General features: G+C 47.5%; 1 protein-coding gene across 4 annotated transcripts in view; it reads left to right on the top strand.

Moving 5' to 3' along the window:
* RUNX2 (RUNX family transcription factor 2) overlaps positions 1 to 25,866 on the top strand; it is a 322,924-nt gene extending 297,058 nt beyond the window's left edge. For all 4 annotated transcript variants that reach the window (XM_074333027.2, XM_074333024.2, XM_088795676.1 and 1 more), the window contains one exon: positions 24,651 to 25,866. In XM_074333027.2, coding sequence (XP_074189128.2) covers positions 24,651 to 25,240 — 590 coding nt within the window. In that variant the 3' untranslated portion in view covers positions 25,241 to 25,866. The remainder of the gene's footprint in view (positions 1 to 24,650) is intronic.
* The last annotated feature ends 1,850 nt before the right edge of the window (positions 25,867 to 27,716 follow it).

Here is a 27,716-nt window from a genome sequence, read left to right as displayed (position 1 = left end):
GGAAGGCACACCAACTGGGAAGAAGGAAGCTTTCTGATAGCAAACTCAGATTCTCACAGTGGAGCCCTTGGGGTCCTCACTTGCCAGTATATAAAAATAGTTATGGAAAATGCATGTGCTGATGGGACTGTGACCTAATTTCCAGAAGACTTTGGAAATGTTGATTTTGAATGTTTTTGAGTAACGCTGCCCTAACCTCTGGCACCCAAACCAGGCAAAAGAGGTGTGTTTAACATCTAGGATAAATGAATAAATATTGAAACCACAGGTTCTCATGGTATTTTAAAGGCACCCCAAAACGTCAGTCTACCAGTCACATGGAACACCCTAGTCTGTACCCACATCCGCCCCTGGGCTCCCAGTATGCCATATGTGCCTGTCACAACAGGCGTGATGTCCTTGGCTGATTCCACTTTCCCCACCCTTGCCGCTTGGATCTGGGCTCTGAGATTGTCTGTTGTCTGTTGCCGGGCTGGTGGAGGCTAGAGACAGACCTTTCGGCTTGAGACCATCCCATGAAAATCAGGATGGGCAGGGTGCCCGGAGACGTACCAGCGTCCTTGAATTACACCCATGGAAACAGGAGTCATGTACCCGGTGCTGGAGAACATGTAAAATTGACACCATTTACCAGATGTTCCTGGGTTTTATGAGCTTTACAAGGCCTTCTGTTAAGTAACACTTTGAAAAACTAATGCTTGCCTACTCTGAGGGGAGAGTTTTTGTTTTTGGGTTTTCAAAAACCTCTTTTGGGTGAACTCTGCAGCACTTGTTTTCACAGCAGAGCTCTGGCCTCCAGGGGCCACTTCTGGTGAGTGACAGGCAAGAAAGAGGTATGTGGCAGGCAACCTGGTCCTGATTTAAAAGGCCAGAGACCAGAGGCCCAGGCTTTTGGATGCAGAAACTCGTATACAGACAGGGACCCAGATGTCCCCACCCCCCACTCTTTAATGCAATAAATATGCTCCTGAAATGTTGGGTATAGATCACATATTTCTGTAACACCAAATAGGATATTCTTTTTTTATGCAATGAATTGTTGTTTCAATAAGTAATTGCCATCTCATTCATCTTTGGTGTACATCTGAATTTCCAAAAGAGAGATCGATTAAAATGACATCCGCCTTTACCATATGCTATGGAGTGCCGACATTATGAAGTGTCCATTTATCAAATATGGTGTCAAAGATGTCGTGCAAGATGGTGCCAAGTGGCATGAGGAGCTCAGTGCAGAGCATGGCGAATCCATTCAGGTGAAAGGCAGGAGAAGCAAGATTTTAAATAATTAGATGAGAGAAAGAAAGAAGCTGTTCTGTGGGAGCGGAGAGCAATTCCGTTTGGTAGGGTCGAGTCCTTTCCAACTGGGGAGAAGTTTGTGTGTGGGGAGTGGAGCCATTAAGAAGGCCCGAAACGACCTGGTTTGGTACCATCCTGCCCAAATCACTGACACACACTCAGAACACCAACTGGAAATACCACCTAAAGGGGCTATGGGTGTGTAGAGATCCACATAGAACCCCTTCACCTTATCCAGCTTATTTCTGGGAGGGGGTGGGGGAGGGTGCCATGAGGCTGCTCTCTTCATCCTGCCAGTGTATTTTGAGCAGAACTCAGCTGTGGCCCAGGCACCAGCTCTGACGATCTTTGAAATTATAGCTCCACATCCAGCATCTATGGGTTAGAGGTCTTCTGACTTCTAATCAGAGATTCCTTGATTGCATATGTGGATCTTCACTGTTGTCTGTCCCCAGGGTCCATTGTCAAAATCGAGGCCTGCTACAGGAGCAGGGTTTTCACATGCTCCATCACTGCATGGAGAGCGCGGGACGGAGATCAGTGTAGAAAGAGGCAGGTTAGGGAGCACAGAGTCCTTGCAGGGGGGAGTGTGGAAGAGGGGGAAGTGGAGATAAGAAAAAAGACCAGAAAAGAAAAGAAAAAAAGCACACTATGTGACAACATCAGTACACATGATCTCCCATTTATAGAGAAAATGTACGTGTGGTCACAGATCAAGATAGAAAGATGCATTACCAAAATGTTAACGGTGATTAGCAGGTTAGTAGTTTCAGGTTAGTTTATTTTCTTTCTGATATTTCTCCCAGAGTTTGAATTTCTCGCACTGTCTATTATTCTTCTATCAGCAAGCTATATGACTCTTTTCAATGTACAAATAAAAAATAGCAACCATAAGACAAAGACAACGCATGCATTTCAGAGCTCAGGGTGACCCTCTCTTCTCTCCTCAGGGAACCCTGACTGTGTCCTGGAAATGTGGCCTCCAGGAGAAATGCGAAGGAGATATAGGATATGGGTTATTTACCCCATGGTTAGGGTCTGCGAACTCTTTGTGGAAAACCAGTTTTTGATTCCAAGGCGGACGTCTCAGCAGAGTATCAGTGTTATTCCTAATGGAAGCTGAGTTTGCCAAGCCCTTATGGTCAGAAGCAAGGCTGAGTCTCAGCTGCTTCACCCCACGTCCCTCTTTCCAACAGATAGCCACCACCAAGAATACATGTGCTGTCAAAGTCTGGTTTATCAACTTGCTGCAACAAGGGAGACCGTACCCCAGAGAGCATCTCGCATCTCAGGAGGGCGGGGTGGGGCGGGGCTCTTTGTAAAGTTTGGGCTTGTACTGAATGATTATTAGGAGGGACCAGGGAAGACGGACTCTCCTCAGGATGGCCTGCCAACACCAAGCAGGGGCCGTTTAGTAACGGGGTATCTCAGCAATCCCTGAGGCTGGAGGAGAGAAGCAGAGCTGGGGAAGTCATCGGCAAGACTAAAATGAAGGAGTGTTCTTACTTAGTCACTCTGTAGCATGGCGTGTGTGGCCTGGGGAAAAACATTGATTTTTGTTAGCTTTGCCACGGGGCCTTGTTTGAGCCTTTTCGGAATGTCTCTGTCTGATGATGAACGGGGCTGATTTTCATGTTTTCACTCTCGAGGGCCCAGGGCTAGCTGCCATTTCTGGAGAGGGGGTGGAGGAGTGGGTCTGATGGAGTCTGCTCTGTCCACAGGCCTGGCTCAGCGGGACGAGTGCAGCGTGCATGGCACTTCAGCTGCTCCTCAGGACTTCGTCTTTCATGGTGTTGTCCAGGCATTGGAAGTTTGTGGGCTTGTGGAGGAAACTGCTCCTCCGGTTTCATTGGTTATGTCTCCAGGCCCTGACACTGAGGCTTTTGGAGACAGGTGCTTAGCAAGCAAAGGCAGATTCCTCCACGCCTTCGGAAAGGCCCTCCTTGCAGACACTGGGCAACGCTGGACTGTAGAGCTTCAGGTCCAGCCTGAGGAATCCTGCTTGGATTCCTCCCAATTCACTTCCTTCTCTCTGTGCCACTGTTTTCTCCTGTGTGAAGAGGGGGAATTATACCAACTTCTCTAAGAAAAGTCAGGATGTCTGAATGGAACCCCCATTGTATTCTCCAAGAATCTTTGCAATGATGCAGACGTGTGTCGATGTCTTAACATGGGGTGAAATCTTATTCCATGGCCAGAAACAAACAGGGGTCTCACCAGTGATGGTGCTTATCTGCCTGACATGCCTGGGTACCTTGAGGAGGGACGACTATGGCTGCCTCCTTCTTCTCTTCTTTTCTCTTGCTTCACCGTGCACGGCCCCTCTTCAGGCAGACCCTCTGAGCCTTGGCTTCCACCCCTGTCCCTGAGGCGCCTCTTCTCTCCCTCCTCTTCTTTTTTAGGCAGGAAGGTGGAGGGCCTGAGGCCAAAGGGCTTGAGGGGAAGATCTCTGAGTCTCGGTCTTCTGACTCAGGCCACTAGACTACCTCGTGGCTGCCCAAAGTGGCAGGCCTGGCCTGTGTCCTGGTGGCTGGCCTGGACTCACTTTGTCTGTGGAGGGTCAGGGCCAGCCCTGTCGTCTGCTCCCGGGACCTGGCTCTCACCCATGAGCAATTCATCCTGCCTGCGTCTCCATCCATGTGCATGGAAAACAACAGCCAAAGCAACAACCACATACACCAAATGGAGACCTTCCCTTCTCTCACAGATGGTGGTAGGCAGGCATGGGAAGGAGGACATATTTTCCTGTGATATTAGAATAAGATGAGCAGTGGTTATTTTGGGCCAGGCTCCAGCAAACACTTGGAGAGCGCCTCTGAACTGCCGATGAAGCCCCAGGTTGATTTTATTGGGTAATTTCAGCACTGCCAAATATTTGGAGTGTAAAGAAATCATAAAACGTGCTGGTGGTCCAGGAGCTGGATGGGGTATGCTGTGCACATATTTGAGACGATTTTGTGATTTGGTCCCCTTACCTAGAAATCAGTTAGGATCTGCCAGAGAAATAAATTAAATGTAGGTGGCCCTGAATCCATTTCTCCGGATGGTCTCTTTCCCCCTTATCTGGGGAGAGCAAGAATTCTGTTGCCCCCAGGCATGATTTGTATTTAATTATCACAGCCCTGATTTTCTCTACTGCACTGGAAGCCTGCACCAGCTTCCTCTTCGTCCTCTCCCCTGGAATAGCATCGCTCCCTGTTAACAATTATCTACAGCAGGCACAGTGCAAGGTTAATCAGTTTGCTTTAATTAAGCTTCAAAGGAGAACTCAAGCCTCCATGTTATCTCCAGTTTGCTCCTTAATTCCTTTTCCATGGTCCCTGCTGTAGGTGGGAAGTGCAGCTGTGGTCTCAGATAAAGGGGGGACCTTCGTGGCCTTGCCCGGTGAATGTGTTTCTCTGAACCTCCTCCAAGGACCTCCTCTAGACTTTCCCCGATTTCCACAGGGAGCAGCTAATTGCCAATGACCTTAAAAAAAAAAAACACACAAAAAACAACAACAACAAAAAAAAACCCTTGGGTGTTTCCCACTGCTACAAACTCAGAAAGAAGAACAAGGGGGTGCGTTCTAGCAGGAAGAAGGGGACATTGTGGCCCGCTGCTGCTGACCCCACCTCTAAGAGCTACTAGCAGGAGGCCTGTTTTCAGCAGGCCCTATGGAAAGCCACATTGCCCTAAATGAGGGACGGGCCTGCTGAAAATAGGCCCCCTGTACTTGGGGAGAATTTTCCTTCTAAAACTAACAAGGGGGCTGCAGCAGCGGCTTTTTGTCCCAGGTAATCACCGGATGGAATTTTTTTTTTTTTTTTTTTTCTTCACATCCAGCCACCAGCTTCTGTGGTCCTCAGAAAGAACATTTGTAACCATGCATTCTTTATGTGGTCTTCGATTAATAAACAGGAACCCACCTTTCTAGACTGACGGGGAAACAATTTTTTTCTGTTTGCTGCTCCTGTGTATAGGGTCCATGAATGGGGGCTTTGAGAAGTTGCCCTTTCGTGGCCAGATATCAAAGTGCTGCTCACACATACGGACAGACCGCCTCGAGGTGCGGCCCCGAGCCACCGCCCGTGTGGCCGCCCACTGCGGTTCCACGCTGGCCGCCTTGGCGGGCCACAGGGCCAGGCTTCTGATGGCCCAGTTTTCCTCCCTGGGATGCACGCCGACCCACCAGGAAGAAGGGGAAGACCACCAGCGGCCATTCTCCACCGAATCCGAAAATAACTATATTTATATTTACTTGTATGTGCTCCCTTTTGTGGCATTCCTTCCCTAGTCCCATCCCTCTGTTTGGAAAGAGAACGTTCATTTTTTAAGGTTTCCTGGCCTGAAATCCCTCCCTCTTCTCTCTTTTTTAGTTTTCCTCTTTTCGTTCTGTCCTCTCTCCTCCACTCCCGTGTCCTCTTCTTTCCTTCCCCTTTCTATAACCTCCCCCTTCTCTCTTGTCCTTGGAGAGTGTGTCCTAACTCTCTCACCTTATGGGTTGGGGTTCTCCTGGAGTCTCCCCTGTGCTGGGACTTCCAGGAAGGGGAGCCGGCAGGCCTGAGCCAAGGAACAATAGCCACAGTCAGCTCCCTGAAGACAGAGAGGGTGCGTGAAGGGCTGGGACTTTGTCTCCACATCCTAAAGTCTGCGACTGGGCTGAGGAAGGCTTCATGAGTCACAGTCCAGAGGATACAAGGTATAGCCCAGTGACAGGAAGCCCTTATCCGGGCACGTTGTCAACACCTTGGTCTCTGGAGGGCTCTTCTGTGTAGGGAAAGGCATCTTCTCATCCTGGGCTTCCATCTGACTTATGCCGAGCAAAATGCTGGAAACCAGCTTCAGAGTATCTGTAACTGGAAGCTCTGGCCTGGCGGTTGGCTCGAGGGAGTGAGAAAGAGGCATAAATGAACCCGTCCTGTTCTCTCCTCCTCCCTGCCTTCTCCCCCTCGTCCTGGCCTCTCACTCCATATGAACCAGTTAGGAAGATGAGGGGATGGTCACCTTGGGTTAAATCTTGATGGGGTGAAATAGCATTTGCTCTGCCACAGTCTTTGAGAGCCTCCCAGGAAAGGGCTTTGCAAAGGTCATAAGATACTCAGGCATCATTAGAGTGGGGTAAGTGGTAAGGCATCATTAGAGTGGGGGCTGTCTTTTCTATGATACAGTTTGTCCCATGTAAGGCAGTTCAGAGGGCTCTTACCAGATAATTCTGGAATTGGAATTTAAGGAGGTGGAACTTTTAGGTCTCCTGTCCCCTCATGTGTTGGCAGAGAGAGTGTCTGGATTTGATCTGCATGGGGAAGAGAGGCTGAAGAGCAGGAATGGAAAGCTTTGGGAAAATGGAGGAGAGACTAGTCCTGAGCTCTCTCAGTGCCCCCTCTCCCCACCATGAATCTCAGAAGGCCCCTGTGAGACAAGCCCAAAGGAAACCATTACGCTCGTGCCACAGATGAACACACTGAGGTTCCAAGCTGCGAAGTGACGACACCGTCACTCAGAGCGTTGGTGGCTCCTGAGCTGTGCTTTCTTCGCTTCCCATCGGGTACTCACACCCACAGAGAGGAAGAAGAAGAAACATGAGTTGGCCTGCAGATGCTTATTTTGATTCTTAGCAACTCTGATGGGTGTCTAGAGGGCATTATCTGCCTGATTCTTGCATAATTCCCACCCCTTTTTGTAGGGACAATGTCAGGGGGAAACAAAGAGGAGACGATGGGAGTTAATTGCTCCAGCAGTGGAGATGTTGCTGTGAATGGCAGTGGGACTAAAGATCCTCAGCCAAGTGCACTCTGTTTTGCAAAGCTCCCATGCGGATGGTGCTCTGGGGGACCTGCTTGGCCTCTCCAAACATGCTGGCCATGGCCGTGACAGTGCCCTTACACCTCACCCCCGATTCCCAGGAGCCTAAAAGACCACTGCTCTCTTCCCCCTGGTGTGAATATTTGTCCAGGCCATAGAATAGTGTGGAGGTTTCCAAAAGAAAGGCACAGGTCCCAGGCCCTTGTCACATGGGTCACCAAAGTGAGCCCCCAGGGAGCCAGGCGGTGAGAGTTGATTAATGAGAGAATCAAAAGAAGTTAGACCCAGTCCAAGAAGGTGGGCAGCAGGAGGGTAAGAGCTGTAATTAAAGAGTCATCATAGCCCAGTGCCAGGTCTGTACTTTTCTAGGCTTTCCAGTGCTTTTGGTGCCCTGATGCCGGGACTGCTGGTGGTGAACTGAGGTGTGTGGCTTTCTCACGAGGGGCCTTAGCATGGAAAGGACAGCTTTGGATATCTCTTTGTTATCCCAGCTGAAGCACACCCCGGAGCAAAGAATGGAGCTTTTCCCACTGGGATAGTCCAAGGTTCTGTTCTTTTGGCTTGAAGGCAGGCAGAGGTGTTGGTCTTTATGAAGTGCCGGCCTGCCCACCATCCTGTGCTGTTCACTGTACATAATTTAAGAGAGAAGCTGATGTGTACTGCCCTATAGAGATATCAGTCCCAAAATAGTCCTCCAAAAAGGGGGTTTTGAGGTTAAGTACATTTAGAAAACCCTGCATTCTCCTCCCTCTCATGGATGACTACCATGCCCTTTATCATATTAAGGTCCTTCAGTGAGGGAACCATGTGACTTTCTTCAGCTCAGAATGTACCAGCCTTGGTTGATCATAGAACTGACTTTTCACGGAGCTCCACTTAACTGCCTGTGGGAAGTGTAAAGTAAAACACCGTAAAATAAAATACAGGTGAGAAACTAAAGGAAACTACAGGTAAGAAAGATACAAGTAAATAAGTTTCTTCCCAAAGCCTAAGGGATCGGGAAGGAGATTTTATACACAGACACACCGAGGATTTAGCATGAGATATTTTTCTGATTTGGTTTGCATTTCTGCAGGGATGAGGAAAACAGTGCTGGGGGAGGCGCTGTATAACTGTAAGACACGGTCCCTTCTCTTGTCTTGTTGAGGAGGCAACACATGGACACACACACGATAAGTAATTGTCCCTGAGAGGAGCGTACGTTGCTAGGAGGTGAGTGGCTGCAGGGGGAATGAAGCCTAGCAGATGAGGAGGGAAGAGTAAATACTGGTGGGTGGGAGCTGCAAGTAAAGGCGAGGAGAGTAAGGTAGGAAGGAGGGACGCAGGGGCCCAGGGGCAGGAGGAAGGTGCCTGGCTCTGTCCTGTCCCCTGGCTCAGGCCCGCTTTGACTCTCCCTCACTGGTTCTTCCAATTTGCCGGAGCAGAACAATGGGGCCCTGACATCAAATTCTTGAGTGAGGATGATATGGGGGTTTGGTGCTCTGCACAGAGCCAGCCAGCGAAGGGTCAGCCGTGCCCTTCGTCTGGGGCCACTTCCTTCCCTGTGAGGCCAGTTAGGTGCTGGTCAATGGAAGGGCTTCTCTGGTTTGTCCAGTTAGCCACATGCTGAGGCTGGAGGGCCTGGGTGGTTTGGGGTGCTTTCTGTCACCTGTGCACTGTCTTGTGCTCGAAATCTTTGTGGCCTCAGGCATTTCAGGGGTAGTAGGAGAAAGCCCACATGTGTGTCCTTGATCTGGGATGTGTTGCTGTGTGCCCAGAGGAGGATGTGACACTTGCAGTCATACCCAGCCTCCAGACAGCACCTGTTAAGGGACACAGCTGCACAGGGCAAGGGGAATTCTTGGTCTCTGCCTCACAGCAGCTACAGCAGCTGTCTGGGTGTTTTCCCACATTCCTTTTGTGATGCTGCTATTCAGAGCCCTGAGTGGGGGAGAGCCTCCTGGGGCAGCAGGGCTCTGCTCCATCACTGTGACAGTGACCCGTACCCAGGGGGGGCACAGACTCGGTTCTAGTGAGTGGATTCGGTGCCCAGTTTCAGCCACCAGTCTGAGAGGCAGAAGCAAATTTTACAGCCAAGGGCTGAGTCAGATTTGTTTTAAGTTATTAAAATGCACGGCATGTTAAAAACAGGAGGTGCGGGTGGAGGGAAAGGCAAAGGAGAGGCAGGGACAAAAGACAAAGAGAAAACGCCAAGATGAGGAAGAGTCCATCTCTATCCAACTGGCTCGTCTTCTGATAATACACCTTAGGAGGGAAAAGATTTGGGCTGCACGAAGGAGGAGGAAGAGGAGGAGGAGAAGGAGAAGGGGGAAGAAGAAGAAGAAGAAGAAGAAGAAGAAGAAGAAGAAGAAGAAGAAGAAGAAGAAGAGGAGGAGGAGGAGGAGGAGGAGGAGGAGGAGGAGGAGGAGGAAGAGGAAGAGGAAGAGGAAGAGGAAGAGGAAGAAGAAGAAGAAGAAGAAGAAGAAGAAGAAGAAGAAGAAGAAGAAAGAGGAAGGAGAAGAACAGAAGTAGAACAGTTTTCTAAAAGGTAAAGGAAAGCAGGCCAAGAAGTTACTCAGAGGCTTCCTGACGCCCTCACCACTCGCGGGCCTTGTTCCAAGCCCTGTAAGACACAGGGAGGGCAGTAACAGGAAGCATGACAACTGAGCGGAATTCCACTCGGGAATAATATTTTCTTTCTCATATAACGTCTTTAATCCAAGGACCTCAAAACACTTCACACATTTGCAATAATTGAACCTCATCACATACCTGTGGGAAGGAAGAGTGTTATTTTGCTCATTTTATATAGAGGTGAACTTGCAGCACAGAGAGCTTGAGAGAAAATATCTCCAGAGCCCGCCAGTGAGAAGGGCCTGCCTGGGTCTCAGGCAAACCCCAGGCCTGTCCCAGCAACCTGCGGCCCCTCCACAAGCAGATTGCAAAAGGTGGTACAGGGTGGGCAAGAAAAAGGAAAGTTTTTGTTAGTTTTAAAATAAACAAACAAACTATATTAATAAATACATAAATAAATATATAAATATATGTATTTCTATTATTTAAATACATATATTTATTTTAAAACTATAATAAAATACTTTTAAAATAATAAATCTGTAATGAAATGTGACATATATAATAAAAATTTTTCTAAAAATTTAAAAATCACAGTTCACCAAAGTTTGATTCCTTGTTACTCAGTGGCCTCGTTTTACGCTCTTGTTTTGCCTTCACAAGTAAGGGACGAGGCAGCAATTCAGAAAAACAATTTTTTTCCAGAAGGAGAAGAAAACTGAAGAGTTGTCTTTTTCAACGGCGGTGAGATGTCGGGAGGGGAGGGCGGCCGGGGGAGGGGAAGGAGAAGAGGAAAATTACCTTCCTCACCTTGGTTGCAAAAGCCCCAGAAAATATTTATCTTACGTTTACCTCAGAAGGGCAGAAGGTGTTAAGAGCTATGTGAGCTTTGGCTTTAAATTGGGATTTTCCTTCCCAAGTTAGGCTTTCTGTAACCAAGGACACAGCTCTTCCTCAGGGTCCTAGGTTCGCATGTGGTGAAGGGGGCTGAGTGGGCAAAGGAGCTGCAACTCTAGAGCATGAGGTGTTTCATTTTTATCCATGCCTCTGCTGTTCTCACTTGGTGTCTGCCCTTCACTTTCTGCATTTGAAAGAGAAGTATTACGATATTGGCCCCTACACTCACAAGGGCATTAGACATTCTATGCTATATTTATATCAGGCTTTCATCTTCTTTGGTCCCACAGTGGTGTTTAATGCACCCTAATGATGATAATATCAACAAATCTTTGCTGTTTGGATAGCAGCTGACAGTTTGCAAAATGCTTCCACATATGCTCCCAACAACCCCGTGTGAGGCCAGGCTCCACAGACATTTAGCCGTCTCGTTTTAATACTCCCTTCATTTTAATTCCCGGATCTTTTGAAGGACGTCACTGATCCAAGGGCTTCCTCCCAAACTCTTGGGGGTAATTATAAACTACCACTAGCAGAGAAACTGGTCATAGCTGGTTTCCCCTGGCGAGTGGTATTCAGTCCTGGTACTTAGACAATTCACACACAAAACTGTAATTAATGTGCTTTGTTTGACTATTTCAGATTGGTTGTCAACATCAGTAAAACTGAACCAATCATTTTACCGACCTCCCTAGTCCAGTTCACTCGGACCTTTCCGCGGATGCTCCCGGTTCCCAGGTCTTGTGAGGACATTGTAAATCTGAGCGATACTCCTGCCTTCTCCATTCCTCTTCTGGTCTCCCCTCCCATTCTCTAAATACCCAAAATGTAAAGATCAACAAAATCATACAAGAGAGCTTAATTTTAAAAGGACGTGCACTGCATAAACAGGGGTCTTTCTGTACTTCTGGAGAGTATTAATATCCTGATGAAATATAGTTCAATATATAAATATGTGCAATATAAATTTATAATATAGTAGATACATACAATACATATACTATAAATATGTTCTGCATTACATAACATTATAATAAATATAAATATATAAATATGATTATATAAAAATAGTTTAAATGGTGTAAATATAGTTGTCTTATCTCCTCCAGTTTGGGGACAGTATGGAGGGAGAGGGAGGGGGAAGGGGAATTTGGGGATTTTTATCCTCAGTTACTCAGCAGGGAGATGCTTTTCATGCTGTTCCAGAAGGGAGGGGGAGCCACTGCAAGTTATACCATATGTCACAGTACATCACGTTGACTCACGGCTAGGTCTTGAGAAAAATTCACAGAAGTCAGGAAATTCCCAGCAAATGCTCTCATCTCACCCTCTGCTGACCCTTCAGGGAGAGCATAGGTAGGGTCAGGCTGGAGGACATTTTTAGAAAGGAAAAATCAAAGCCCTTCTGTTGCTTCTGTGTGCCTGTGGCAGGGGACAGTCCTAACAGTCCTGGCTGAAGGTGCAGAGTCAACCGCAAGACCCCGTGACCTGGGGCAACCAGCGCTGGGTGTTTCTTCATTCTAGACTTTTTTTTTTTTTTTTGTAAAAGTTCCCCCCCCTCCTTGTCTTTGTTTCCCCGTGGGGGACAGCATCTTTCCTCCTGGGCAAAAAGTAAGATGCCCCAAATCTCCACAGCCAGTGGATAGGGCCAAATTTAGAGTGGGCATTGTATACTTGAGCTTGGCACAAAGGGTTATCAGTAGGAGAACTGGCAAGAAAAGGGAAAGTACGGACCCAAAGTAGCAAAGATATCCTGAGAAGAGATACAGTGGCAAAGCAGAGAGGTCTAATCGCCAAGGAATTCATAGGAGAAAGGAGTGGGTATTAAAAGTGCCTGAATGGGGCAATTAGGGAACCTAATAGGGCCCTGACATCCTCTTAGGATTATTTGCTTCTAAGTGCAGGGGCCTGGGGAGGATTGTGGAAACAGGTGACAACAGACATCAGACACATCAATTGTGAAGAGCCGGAGGCTGCTCCCTGGACTTCAGGGATTGCTAATAGAAACCAGGTGATGCACGCACTAGGCGTTTACCAAGCGTGTGCAGAGCTGGGCATTGTCACTTTGGTCCATATGACAGTGGAGGGTCTTGGAGGACCATGAGCCCTCTCCTGTGTCCTGCCATTGACTTAGGGAGCACACTTGTCTAGAATCTTGCTGCTTATTGCCTTGGGAAATGGGGCTATCACTCATCCCTCCTCTCCAGGTGGGGTACCCCACTGCTTCCTTACTCAGTGTGGGTTGACTGCTTGGCAAGGGACCATCCTGGAACAAAGCAAGGAGGCATCTTCTCTGAGGTGCTGTCTCGGCTGAGCTGGTGAGTGGACATGTGTGCGTCCACCTGCCACACCCCAGACGTCCTGGGGCTGTGTCTTGCGAAGAGGGCCCACGCGAGCCCTGGGCCTTGCGGTCCTGCCGCCGGCTGCCCGGCTGTTAACTCACCTCAGAAGAGCTGGCCGCGCAGGGCTCCAGTTGTTTCCCCAGCCCCCCGCCAGACTGTCTCTCCTCCCCAAATTCCTGGTGGCGGCCCAGCTCCCTGTGACCTCAGGTTCTAATATTCTGGGGTTTGTTCAGACTACGCAGCTGGCTCTGCTCCAGGCTTCCTAGCCTTGTTAAAGCCCAAATGCCGCCTTTTACAACCCTGCTCTCCATCGAGTTCATCAGGCAGTTCTCTTTTTCATAAGCGAGATGGCCCTTTTGGTGAGCTCTCTCCTGGGGCGGAGGCTGGGGGCAGGGAGCCTGGGCTTCAGCGGGGTCTGTCCTGTGCTATGTTATTGTTATTTTTTTAATGATAGTTTTAAAAATGAAGTTCAAAGGTGAGTGACCCTCCAGGAGGAAGGATTAAACCGGTTGATTTGGGAGCTGTTCAATCCTGGAGTCATTGCTAAGGAACATAATCTATTTCAAATTTTTCTTTATGAGCCAAAGTTGGTTATGGTGTGAGAATAGCTTTTTCATTCTGTCTCTCCCTTTCTGCATACTACAAAAAATATTCATGCCAAGGAATATACAGGTTGTATAAACATCTCTTTAAAAAAATCACATAAAGATATTATATATAGTCACATATGTCTCCTTCCAAATGGGTGTGTTCACAGAGACACATAGAGATATCCTTCACACCCTATATGTAAAAAAAACAGCCAATTTAGAAATTGGCAGAGCAGCCCTGCCTAAGTGAGTAGAAAAGCTTGGCTCGGGGCTTAACAAACAATCCCATAAAACCCAGGCTTGCTTTTCCTGACCAGCGATGCATGAGAGACCCAGGGTGGCCAACTCGAGCAAGAACGGGAGCCAGCATTTGCAGTATTGTCCAGAAAGGGTGGCAGGAAAGTTTCTTTTTGCTGAAATTCAATCTGTTCCTAGAAAAAAAAAAAAAATGCTTCTAATACTGGTTGGCTGGACGTCATTCTTGTGCTTCTTTCTGCTGTAATATCATTTTAGCTCCTTTAATGTCCAAGATGTTACTTTTACATTTGGTCTTCTTGCCTCCAGCCTTAGCCTGTCGGCCTTCACACGGCTGGCTGCCAGGGTAATGTTTTAAAACTGCAAATCAAATCTATCACTCTCCTACTTAAAACCCTTCAGTGGCTCCCCATTGCCTGTTCAAGTTCAAATTCCTTAGCTTAGCAAACAAGCTCCTCAGCTGTCTGTCCTTGTTACCTTTTAAGCCATTTCACGCACGTCTCCTATCCCCACGTACCCTGGACTCCAGCTATTTCAAACTGTTTTTCAGGCCACAGTCTTCCAAGCCTCATGCATTTGCACATATAATTCCTTCTACCTGGAGTGCCCCAGGGATATGAATGGGACAGTGACAGCATCTGCTGCACAGTGCAAGGGGGATCAAAAACTGAAGTGCTGGGGTGGAGGTGGCATTGTCATCACAGGTGTCCGAAAATGGTCTCTTGAGAAGGTGACTTTGAGCAAAGGCTGAATGCTCTAAGGGGATGAGCCATGCAGATATCCAAGGCAGAAGCAGTGCAGCTAGAAAGAACAGCATGTACAAGGGCCCTGAGGTGGGAAGGTACCGAGTACCTGTTAAGACTACTTGGAGCGGAGTGAACGAGGAAGGCGTGGGACAGCCAGTCCCCTGGCTGAGGACCGTGGGGCTCTTGAACAGAAACAATTCCCACCTCATTTCTGTGGCCCATGGTGCTAGTGTGACGGTGTGACCCCGAGGAGCCAGAGACATGGCTGTGAAATGCTTGGAGGCTTGAAATCACTTTGCTTATGAAAGCAGAACGGGTCTAAAAGCTGATCAAAAAGTGTCAGGCTCTAGACTTTACTTTCTTCCAACCTATGTCCATACAGTCTCAACAAAACTATTTCAGGATTTTTCACCCTGGAGACCGAAAAAGGAAACCAGTTTGAGGATGCAGTAATGCTTAGGTCCAGGACTGGGTCAGTGGTCCTCACACTTAGGGGCCTCTGTGGGGTGTTTAGTTTACATCTGACCTGTAATGTTCTCAAAAGCAATTTATTTTGTCACTTTTTTCCCCTTCCTATTTTACCGAAAGTCCCAGAAATATCATAGATAGACCTTCTTTCAAGCATTTGGATAAAATTGGGAATTAAGTGGTCATAACTTTTCCCGCCTGCTTTTTTATTGTGGTAAAATATATACAACGTAACGTTTACCATTTTAATCATTTTTAAGAGTACAGGTCTGTCCTTCATCCCCACTGTCCTTCTCCAGAAGCCCTCAACCTCCCCAACTGCAACCTATACCCATTAAACACTAACTCTCCACTCCCCTCTCTCCTCAGCCCCTGGCAACCACCAGTCTCCTTTCTGTCTCCATGAATTTGACCATCCCAGGAACCTCACACAAGAGGAATCATACAATATTTTGTGTATTGGCTTTGTGACAGGCTTCTTTTACTTTGCATAATGTCTTCAAGATTCATCCATGCAGCCTGTGTCAAAATATCCTTCCTTTTTAAGGCTCAATGATAATTCCATAGTTTGTGTATATATACGCATATATACACCCCATTTTGTTTATCCAGACCTCCATCCATGGACACTTGGGTTGCTTCCACCTTTTTGCTATTGTGAATAGTGCTGCTCTGAACATGGGCGTTCAGATACCTGCTTTCACTTCTTCTCCCCTTCTTTAAAGGTACTCTTTGGGCAGCCTACCTTTTGGCTGCTGGAATCAGTTTCTGGGCCTGCCCTTCTCCCTTCCCAGCTACTTTGCTTTATTAACTTGATTGATGATGAACAGCCTTCATTAGCTCAACCCTCAGCCACTAGGAAATTAGAGGCTGGATAATTCACACAGAAGTAAAGGGTGATGACTTTTCCCGTGTCACTCCTTGGGAAGTCACTAATGGTTTCAGGGCCCCCTGGGCCAGCTCATCCCACTCCGTGGCTGAAGACTGCACTGACCTCGCAGGCAGCTGACCTAAATGCACTTGACTTTGAACAAAAAAAGATGCAAATTGAAAAAGAAATTTACATTAAAAAAGTTCACACACTTTCAAAATACAGGAGGCCCAAAGATGAGAGAGAATGGAGCAACATGGATGAGCGCTGGCTTGGGAGTCAGCCAGCTGCAGATCAGAATGGGGTCCCCTTAGCCGTGGGCTTTGTCCAAACTATCCGAACTCTGAGAACCTCAGTGTTTCCATTTGCAAATGGGTAGAGGGTCATTGTTGAGTAACACTAACTGGGTCTTAGTATATTTTAATTACCTGGGTGATTTAAAAACACAGGATGCCTGGGCACCATCTCTGGAGATCCTGATTTAATTGATTGGGGGGCATATGTAGTGTTTACAAAGCTTCCCAGGTGATTTTAATATACAGTCAAGCTGACAGAAAATGTTCACAGGCCAAGGTGACAGAAAATGTTCGCAGACCCTCTACAAATGGTAGCCCTTCTTCTCAGCCCTCTTCCCATGCCTGCAAAAATTTCATAATGCACATTCTGTGCCTCACATGGAGTAGCCCCCGGCATCAGCAGCCTTGGTTCATATCCCAGCAGGGTACTTAACATAGCTGAGACTCAGTTTCCTCAACAGGAAAATGGGATTAAGAAAATAATCCATTTGTTTGTCTTGTTCCTTTGTTGTTTTCAGTTTTAAATACCATGTATCAGTGAAATCATATAGTTCTTGACTTTTTCTCTGACTTATTTTGCTAAGCACAATAATCTCAAGATGCACCCATGTTGTCGCAAATGGCACTATTTCAAAAACTCATAGACACAGTGGCTACCAGGGGGTGCGGGGGAGGGAGGTAGTAGATGAGGGTAAAAGGGATCAAATATATGGTGATGGAAGGAGAACTGACTCTGGGTGGTGAACACACAATGTGATATATAGAGGAGGTATTACAGAATTGTACACCTGAAATCTATGTAACTTTACTACCAATTGTCACTCCAATAAACTTTAAAACAAAAACAAAAAACAACCCAGAATCTACCTCATAGTTTTCCATGAAGATATGAAGAGCGAATTTAGCACATGGCTTGGAGATAGGAAGCACTTGGTAAACGTTGGCTCTTATTGTGAGAATGATCCGTGTCAAGTCAGCAATCCCCTTGTTTCTACTGCAGCCAGCCCTTCTCACCCACTCCAGAGAAACCAACCCTCCGCTCCCCTGTGGGGCCGGCCAACTCCAGCTCTCCTGCTGAGCCATGTTCCTGGGAGATGCCTGGTGAGAACTTGGGATCAGACTGAGTCAGAGGAATTTGTAGACTTGACTCACCAGGTCTTAAAACCAGAAGATTGCCCTGTGGTTCTCATGACGTTCCTGGAAAATAAAAGAAGCGAATACTATTGGGCTGAGTTCATCAGACACTCACCCCTTCCTTTTGTGTGTCGGGCGTTCCGAAAGGAGCAGGCAGAAACCCTGCCAAGTCTGAACCATCAAAGGCAAGGGCCCGGCTACAGTGCTGAGAGATGTTGCTTCCCCTGCAGACAGGTCTCGTCCTCTTCCCACAGACTTCTGCTTCTCTGGCTCCCCAAGGCTACCCGGTTTCTCCTCCCTCCAGGTTCCTGGGAAAATGTTCCCAAGGGCTGCCTCTGGTGAGGTGTGTCAGAGCTGAGCTATGCTGGAGGGCTGGGTGTACGCTGGGAAGGGGCCACCCAGACTCCAGAGAATGAGAAAGGGAGAGTTCCCCTTCTAGAGCCAGAATTTTTGGAATTTTGTAGTGAAGCAGCAACCAGGTAGGGCACCCATTTCTTTGGTGTCTCCTTTTCCCCATCCCTTTTAGCTTTGCTGCTAGTAAGTCTGGGATGTTTCCACATCCCAGCTGTCTGCAGAATCTCCCTGGCTGCACCTCCAGAGCTGTGATTCTAACAAAATCCACTGTATTTTATAATTTCTCACCTGGGACCTCTGAGCTTCCCTCTCTGCTCCTGTTCTGTCTACCCCCTGGTGAACTTTTTTTTTTTTTTTTTTTTTTTTTTTTTTGGAGGGGGACAGGACTTTATTGGGGAACAGTGTGTACTTCCAGGCCTTTTTTCCAAGTCAAGTTGTTGTCCTTTCAGTCTTAGTTGTGGAGGGTGCAGCTCAGCTCCAGGTCCAGTTGCCATTGCTAGTTGCAGGGGGCACAGTCCACCATCCCTGCGGGACTTGAGGAATCAAACTGGCAACCTTGTGGTTGAGAGCCCATGTAGGAATCAAACCGGCAGCCTTCGGAGTTAAGAGCATGGAGCTCTAACCACCTGAGCCACTGGGCCGGCCCTGGTGAACTTTTCAAAAATACAAAACGAATCATGTCACCACTCACCTTGATGCTTAAAACTTTCCCAAAGCTTTCCATTGTTTTTCGGATAATGGCAAAACTCTTTAACAAGTGCAACAAGGCCATGTGTATCAGGATTTGGTTTGGCTGTGAGTGACAGAAAACCCACTTTAACAAAGGTTTGAATAGATGAGATTTTCTTTTGTCAGTTGAACTAGTGTTAGCACAGCAGTTCCTCAGAATTATCAGAGACTCAGTTCTTTACTCTATCATCCTTAGCGTATGGTTTCCACTTCATGGCCCAAGAGGGCTGCTTGAGCACTGGCCATTGCCACCAAATCCCAGGCACAGGAAAGAGGAATTGTACACAGCACTTCTACTTGTCTCGTTCTACCCAGAATTTAGTTACATGGCTATCACGAGCTGGAAAAGAGGCTGAAAAAGGCAATCTTTATTCTAAGTGATCATGGGCCAGCTAAAAAGGAGAAACAAGAGGAGAATGAGTATTGGGTGACAGCTGACGGTGTGTATCATACACTACATCTCCTGACCCCTACTCTCCTCTTGAGCTTCATTTCACCTCATGCTTCCTTCTCCAACTGTCTCCACTCCTGTCACACTGGCTTTCTCTAGGAGTCTCACATATCTGCAGTGCTCCTTCCTGCCAAGGGCCCTTGCTCACACTTCAGTATTTTCCTTCTCTCTTCCTGCATAACTGCTCATCCTTCAGAACTCTGCTCAAGCAGCATTTCCTTGGGGAATCTTCCTTGATTAGATCAACCCCCTACTTTAGGTGCTTATAGTATACGGATTGTGTCACTGTTGCAATTATGTATTTGTTTGTGCAGTTACTTGATGTTTCTCTGCCCTGACAATGAGGTCAGGGTTTTGCACACTATGAAACATTCTGTTAGGCATGATGTCGGTGCTCAATAAATATATATTGAATGAATTAATGAATAAATTTAGCTATTATCTAATATACTAAAATAGAAGCTAGGACTCAGGAAATGATTTTTCTGTGCAAATGGTGGACGGTGACCAGGAGGGCTAGGAGATGAAGTAGAGTTGGGGAGAGTTCTAAATTATCCGTTCAGATTGAGTATGCTCTTGGTTGTGGTGGAGGAAACACTGACCTGGAACTCAGGAGACCTATTTTCTGGTCTCAGCTGAGCCCCCAATAGCTGGACCACTGCCTGGAGACAGTGAGATGTGGTCAGATGCAGGATGTATTTGAAGGCAGAGCCTACAACCATTGCTGGCAGATTGGATGTAGGGAGTGAGGGAAACAGAGGGTCAAAGATTAGTCCTGAGTATTTGGCTGAACAAATGGATGGCCATTTACTGAGAAGGGGACGACAGTGAGAAAAACAGGTTTTAGGGAGGTGATCTAATGGGCTCACGTGCGAGTGAGTCGCAGTTTCCTATAGCTGGCTGGCCCTATACTGTATATTTCAACTCTTCCACAGGCATCCCCCAGAAAAAGCCCAACCCCAGGCTTTGGTGTTACCACGTGGGTGTAAAAAAGTCGTCCTTTCAAGGTGCTTAGCTGCCAGCCAAGAAATGATTCAGCCTGACTCAGCAATAAGATTGAACAGAAAGTGGTCAGAAGACCTTGCCCCGCAGGTTTGGTAGGAAGCAGCCGCTTTCCACTAAAGATCCGCAATGGGGCCAGGAATATCCATTCATGGTCACTGCAGAAATCTTTCAAAATTCAGAAAAGTATAGTCCCATTACATGCCTAACATCTTCATGTATTTTCTCCCGATCTTTATTTTACACAGTTTTCTATAAGCCGTTGAACTCATCCACATAACACGGTTTGGCAGTTTCCTTTACTCACTAAACAGTAGAGCACATGTTTCTAAATTGCTTTCCAGAGAGGATGTACAGATCTGGTCTGCTATAAATAATGTATTTGTATGCCTCTCCCTTGGCAATCTTGTCAGCAATGAGTATTAGCATGAAAGCACTTCAAAAATGTTACAAGTGAAAAATAGCAATTCATTATTCATAATTCATAATTATTTCAATTCATAATCATTATTTTAATTTGCAATTCTTTTATTTCTAGAACGAACGCTTCTCAAATGCTTATTGGTTATATGTTTTTTCAACATATATTTTTCAATATGTATTTCAACTCACAATTCATTATTATTTTAACTTGTAATTAAATATATCCTTAATATATATTTAACATATGATATATGAGTATATATTTAATATATAATGTACATTATATATATATATATATAATGCACTTTCAAAACTGACTTTTGCAAAGATATTTGTAGGATGGTAACAGGAAGCAGAACCACTGAAATTTAGTTAAACGTCATCTTCCCCATCTCAGGAAGTAGCATTGCCCCCAAAAGGTCATATGTGTGAGGGAGAAATGGTGGTATCAATGGGGAGAGAAGGGAGTGCCAGGGGTAGAAAGTTTGGACTTGATTATTGGGTGAGCCAGGTTCACACGCTGGCTTCTCAATTGAGGGTGAAGCTTCAAGCTTTACGACCAAAGCAGTGCTAACTAACTAACTGGTGAACATCTGCTGTGCAGCTCGTTTGGATTTCTGCCCCAATCTGATCTGCCAGGAGGGTTTTGGTATCTGTGGAGAGACCACCTGAGAGCTGATGGCCCGGTCTGCTCCTGCAGGGTCGGGACTCTGTCTGGTTCGGCTGTGTCTCCAGAGCCTAGGAGAGCATCTCACACACAGCAGGCCCTCAGGGCCTATTGGTTCTGCGACTCAATGATCGGGAGCCTGAGTAAATGACTAAGAGAGAGGACAGTCCGTTCTCTGTTCTGTTCTCAGCTGCGCCACTAACCAGCAAGCCCCTTTCTCTCACCGGCCTCCATCTCCACATCTTCGTGGTTCATCCAATGATAGCAGAGATTCCTTTTAACTCTGAAGTTCTGTGCAAACACCAAACCCATCTTTGCCTTAGCTTCCTCTTCTATGATGCAGGAGGAAAATACCGACTTCCCGTAAGGTTGCCAGGTAAAATATGGGACACCCCATTACATTAGAATGTCAGTTAAATGAGAAATAACTTTCTTAGTATGAGCATGTCCCAAATAGTGCATAGACTCCATAAATAACCGACGCACCGAATGATTAAACAACACACAGCTGGGTCAGTTTATTGCATTTGGAGCTGTGTTTCTGGACACAACATCATCTGGATGATGACTATATGGGATTCATTCAACAAGTATTTATTGAGCATCTACTCTGTGCCAGACACAGTTTAGGCCCTGGTGACACAGCAGAGAATGAAATAAGCAGTGTCTCTCATTTCGTAGGGCTTACATCCTAGTTAACAGAAAACTACGTAAAACATCAGGTGCTGATCATTCTCAGGAGACTAACAAGGCAGGATAAGGGTCAGAGACCATTCGAGGGGGTGAAGGAAAGAATTAAGGAGTCTGATGAATCGACCCTCTGCACCTGAGAGCCCCAAACCTCTGCAAAGAGCTGTGTTGGTAACAGCAAGACCCTGATACTATTTCATAGCAACCACCGAAGCGGCATAAAAATCACATCATTGATTCTAAAGCTTTTGTCCCAAGTCAGGGATAAAATGATCAGTTGCTTGGATGCAAGAGACCTATAAATTACTTAGCCCAGATTTTAGCTGAGCTGGGGCTGCAACAAAGTTTCCTGACTGACAGGGGGAAGTTCTGAGAGGTGATATTCATGTTAAAAATGTGCTTCTGTTTTCTCAATTCTATTTGCCAGTCTGGTTGGGGTGAGTCCAGACAACTTGATGTCTCTTGAAACTGTAGCTGAAACAACAGCGAAGGACTTTCCTCTTGAAGAAATCTTCACACACACACACACACACACACACACACGCCATCCCAAGCCAGTGTTCTCTGGTTTCTTTGCTGGAGATTATTAAACTAACAACAGGAGAGGCCACCTCTCTTATTTCCCTGGCAGCCGAGAGAGGTCATCAGCACCAATACACTCTCTTCATGATCATATTAGGTTTCTGGGTGGCTCCTCTATATCTGGTTACTTTAGTTCCTACAATCATGAATCCTATGCTCTGGGGACAGAGTCCCAGAGAACAATTTCCAGGCTCTCGGCCTCATGTAGAATGGTGCTGGCTTGGGTAGTAGATGGCCATCAGCTGTGCCTAGTTGGCCATCAGCTGTTACCAGTTAGCCATTAGCCACTAATATAACTGCTGTGGCTACACTAGGGGGTTGGTTGGGTTGGTTGGTTGGCAGAGAAGTGGACGGTGGATTGCAGTTAGCAAGGGGTTGGTTGGTTGGTTCGTTGGTTGGCAGAGAAGTGCACGGCAGGTTGCAGATCGTGTGGCTCCTGCTTCCTATGTCTCCAACCCAGCCACCAGTGAAACTATAGTGGTAGGACTCCCCTATCTATGGCTCCATTGGTGCTCCTTTTTGGCCTCACCATATCCTGCGTTCTGGTGCAGGGAGCGGGGACAGAGACCCCACATGACATACGCTTTATTGCCAAGCTTGTCTATTAGGTCTACACCTTTGCTACCCAAAGTATGTTCCCCAGACCAGCAGCGTCCTCATCACCTGGGAGCTGGCTGGAAATGCAGGGTCTCAGATCCCACCACTGACCTGCTGAATTACAACCTGCCCTTTAAAAATGTCCCAGGGAAATGACATGCACAGTAAGGCTTGAGAAACCCTGCCCTAGAACATTCTGGTGCTTGCCTCTATTTCATGACACATGTGAGACTTCTGTTTGATTTCGTATAAAGAGCTCTTGTCTGCTCCAAGAGTTGGCTGTGTGAAGCTCATTAACATCTTTCTCAAGTAAAACCAGATCAAACAGTTGGGAAAGTTGCTCTTTTATCATTTTCAACTCACAGGAGTTATGTACTGAGACGTGTCTGCGATTCTTGGTCTACACAATAAGACCACCACAGCATCCTGAGGAAATAAAGCTTTGGTGGAAGAGAGGCCATTCTGTGAAAGCCAACAGCAGGAAGTACCCATGGCACTTCTATCAGAGAAGTCTGCAGGCACATTGGTGGCTTCTCCTCAAACGTTGTCCCTCAAGGAACATTGCCTCCCTGGTCCCATCAGACATAGTTCCCAACCACACAAACTGGACATGCAGACATCTGGGGCCCGTGAGCCCTGTGAGAACGTTGTTGGGCGCTGAAGTCAGGACAGCTGAGGGAACAAGCTCTCACCAGATGATTAGGGCTTCTCTGAGTCTCAGCCAAATGCAGATGAAGGAACAGCTCACCCATGACGAGTGGGAAGAGCACACATGTTCACATGCAATGGGGGACGTGTTTACTCATTGACTCTTTAATCATGTCACTCTCCCCTGTATAATAAGGTGAGGTAATCAAGCAAGTTCTGCCTTTGAAGGGCTCAAACCCAGCAGGTCAGGGCATAAAGGTGGGCACCTAAATGGACAATGCAGAAAGCCGAGAGCAGACACGCTAGCTGGAATGGGGAGAGAGGCCTCAGAGACTTGGCTCCAGTAAATCTCAGAAGTGCTTCTAGGGTGAGCGTGGACCATCTATCCAGAGACAGTGAACAGGGTACCTGAGACAGCAGCGTTAAGGTCGTTGGCACTGATGTGGGTCCTTTGATCTGAGGTTGGTAAACCTTGCTACTATACCCAGTCACAAAGAGCTGCCACTCATTTTCTCCCTGGAGGCTCAAGAGATTAAGTGCGAATGAACAAAGGTAGGTTTGTCAAATGCATCCAGGTCTTGAGTACTGCCCACTGTGAACTTAGATCAATGCTTCAGGTTGATGACTTTCGCAGGCAGATGGATCGGTCCTGGATGGGTCCCAGGGGAGGTCCCTGGACTCAACCGTCTTGTACAGATGGGGAAATGAAACCAAGCCCCCAAGGGGGAATGGGACTGGCCAAGTTTCCAGGGCATGTTCTGGCAGAGTGAGAATCAGCACTAAGGTCTCCTGGCTCTGGGTCCCAAATTCTTTCAACTTCCCCTGAAAGCTTCGCTTTGCTGGGACAGTGGAGGGAGCCATCTGTTTAACAAACACGCTTCTGCTTCTGAGAAGAGTGGGGAGGGCCCACCTTTCAGTCTTTACCTACTGTCCTCAACAAGGTTGCCTCCAAATAGGTTGCAACTCCTGCCCCTGCCTGAAGGTCCCTCTGTCTTCTCAGGAGTGGGGATGGAGACCCTCATTCACCAGGCTGTCATGTTGGGCTCTGTGGTCCTTCCTGCCTCCGGATTCCTAACCTCAGCTCCACACCATGCCCACTTTGTTCTTGTTACATTAATTGTTCATGGAACCCTCTCTTCCTCACTAGATTGCAAGTCTGGGGGTAGGAAATAAATCTCCACCTCCTTACTCAGTTCTTTAGTACCTCATATGGAGCTGGGCATACGGTTGACAAAAAAGTGCCTGAGTGACCCTTTCTCCTTTCTTCCTTGGCAGATTCAGAGCCCAGTACCTTGGACTCCCAGTCTTCCACCACCTTGTTCCTCTCCTCGGAGGAGCCCGGTCCCTCCACCGCCGCCCTGCCCTCCCCCTCCTCCTCCTGCGAGCCCCAGGCGTTTTCCCCGGGCCCTGCTGTGCTGCCCCCACTGCTGCCGCCTCCGCTCCCCTCGGCGCCTCCTGGCTCCTGCGCCCCACGGCGCTCCGGCCTCTTCTCCGTCGTCGCCTCTTCCCCAGAGGCTGCCCCGCGCCTCGTTGACTGGCTGCCCGGCTGCCCCTCGGCCACCCCTCCTGGAGTCCGGGGGGATGATCGGGAGCGGCCGACGCCCTCCCAGGGCCCCGAGAGGGGCTTTGCCCCGCGCCGGGGCGCAGCGGGCCGGGAGGAGGGCGCCGAGGACCCAGGCACCTCTCCACCTCCCTGCGCCCCACCCTCCGCTCCTGCGAGTTTGGAAGCCAATGTCGGGGACATCCTGGTGGAGTTGCGGACGATGAACGGCCACCTGGATGTCATAGCGAGGGCCCTCACCAAATTGGCCTCGTCCCTGGGTCCTCCGCCCCAGCCCCTGTCGGATGCCCCGGATGCCAATTAATGGCGTTGCCACCGGCCTGTGCCACTGAGCAGTGCTCAGTAAAAGGATCCTGGAGGGTACCGGGCATCCCCACCTGTGGGTCTCGCGGGAACCCAGCAAACCCAGCAGAAGAGGGTATTACTCTGCTCAACCTACTTAGGGGAATGGACCTCGCCTCGCAATTCCGTCTGAAATGATGGCACTTCTTCCACCCTCCTATGTGAGGCTGTTTCTCAGCGTTCTCACAGCTGCCCTCCTCGTCTGTGCTGTCCTGGCCCTTCAAATGTCCTTCTCTTGTTTTGCAAAAGGCCTTGAGCTCCTGACAAGAAAAGTGTCCCAAGACAGTGGTGGAACCCTGGGAAAGATGCTCAGAGAAGCCTCGGTTCACATCCTACATCTGTGACTTCAGAGTGGCTGGAAGGCAAGTGCAAAACGTATTACAAAAGCGGCCATAGCTCAAGGGCGGCTCCAGCTTTTCTCTCTCTCTTGAGTTGTTGATAGTGTATCTTGATCTCTGGTGACTTTTACACATTTCTTTTTAAAAATAGTTTGGGAAAGTTTATTTTTTTCTCATAATCACATTTCAAGACATTTGGAAAATAGAGAAGTGAAAAGAATCTGATGTATTTGGAGAAGGGTGGGGTATTTAAGGCTTTCTTATGAATAAGAAAGTATTTTGTGTAATAAACAAAATTTTTATATGTATTGTCTGGTGTTGGCCTCTCTTTGCCACATTTCTTCCTTTGTGCGCGTGCTCTTTCTGTTCTTAGTTACTTCCAAACTCGCCTTTATCTCTGAGTCTTATTTTAACTACTCTCATGCTTGTGAAGAATAAACTTCTAAAGTTTCCATGATTCTTTTCTAAAACTCCCAGATCTCCCTTAATTTGATAGAACCACCCCTTTTCTCTGGATTGGAGCAGAAACTGAGTCACAGAGTGACAGGCAATACAGAGGTAGCCAGCATCTTCTACACACTAGATGCCAGGAAAACCATTCTCCCCAACTATGACACCCCAAAAAATGTCTCCAGACATTGCCATTGTCTCTTGGCTGAAACCTAGGTGAAATTTCAGAAATCTGGAATAACATGTCCTCTAGGATCTAACCGCCCATAACAAAACCGGGTTCTTCTCACCTTTCTATTTGAATTAGCATTTTAATAAAGTATGATCATTTGCCAGAAGCATATACTACTTTTTTCCCAGAAACAAACCTAAGGTTGCATATCACATCGCACTGAGTAAAATCCCATTCCAGAACATTTGCAGGGCTCACAGCTGGTGCACTAAGGCTGGTAGCTGCCTGGTCTCTGCATTTTCTGCCCCCTCATCTCTCTCCTCCCCAGTGCCTCTCAGACCTTCCTGTGTAGGAGAGCTTCTTAAGATGCAGATTCTGCTTCAGCACCTCTGGGGTGGGGCTGAGAGTCAGCATTTCCAATCAGCGCCAGAAGGATGCTGATGCTACTTACCCAAGACACACGCTGAGTAGTGAGCAAGTAGTAGTGAGTAGTAGGGAGGGAATGCCTGCTGCAAATTGTCGCTGTTCCCCAGGAATGCCACTTGTCCTTGCCTCCCACAGGGGCCTAGATTCCTCAACTTTTCCCAAAACCTTCAATGTAGCTCCTTGGGGGACTTTTTTTTTTTTTTTTTTTTTAAGACTGGGTATATTAGGGTTAGCCACCAACTTCTAAAGAAGCTTCCGTGGGGTTCAAACCAATTCAATGAACAATTGAGTGTCTACACTGTTGGTGCCCCTGGGGACACAAAGATGAATAGAATAAGGGCTCTGCCCTTGAGGGGCTCCCAGCCTGGTGTCTGGGAGGGATTGTCAGGTTCCAGTGTGTAAACAATTTGAAGGGGGTGGGGAGAAGCAGCAGGGGGAGGTAAAAATGGCACTCCTGTGGAGGCCAGGCGTCTTGGGGATTGACTTTGGGAGTCATTTAACCGTTCTGAGCCTCAGTCTCCTAATCTGTGTCACATGGGCTTGATAGCTCTGCTCCCACAGGGCCTATCAGTATCAGACACGGAGGTGAGGGGGGTTTTGCACTCCAGAAAGGACTGTCTCAATGCCCTTTCATGGCTAGTGGGTACCCTTACTCCCTCTCTCCTGGGACAGGAGGCCCCCTGTGAAGTGAGAATCACTCACTCAGGTCTGAGCTACTCTTCTGTCTCTGAGGACTAACCCCGCCCCCCGGCCCCACCTCTTTTTTTATTACAGGAAGAGAATCCATGGCCCCAAGTGACCATCCTTTGTTCTGCTCTTTAGCTGAAGAAACAGCGTAGCTGGCATTCCACTGCAGGACTGGGAGCACCAGCCCTGGGTGTTCACTCATTTGCTCATTCGAATAGTCTTTTTAAAATTTTATCTGACTCCTTTTGATTTAGATGAAAGATAACAACACCAAAAGTAAATCTATCAGGAACCATAGGGGCTGGCATATAAATGCTACATTCAGATACAGTGACTGAATCCTTTGGTCAGAATGCCAGCATGTA

This window comes from Rhinolophus sinicus, chromosome 2 (assembly GCF_057876585.1).
Source record: "Rhinolophus sinicus isolate RSI-liver-muscle chromosome 2, RSI-T2T, whole genome shotgun sequence".
In the NCBI taxonomy this organism is placed as follows: domain Eukaryota; kingdom Metazoa; phylum Chordata; class Mammalia; order Chiroptera; family Rhinolophidae; genus Rhinolophus; species Rhinolophus sinicus.
This window is presented reverse-complemented; position numbering and strand designations above follow the sequence as displayed.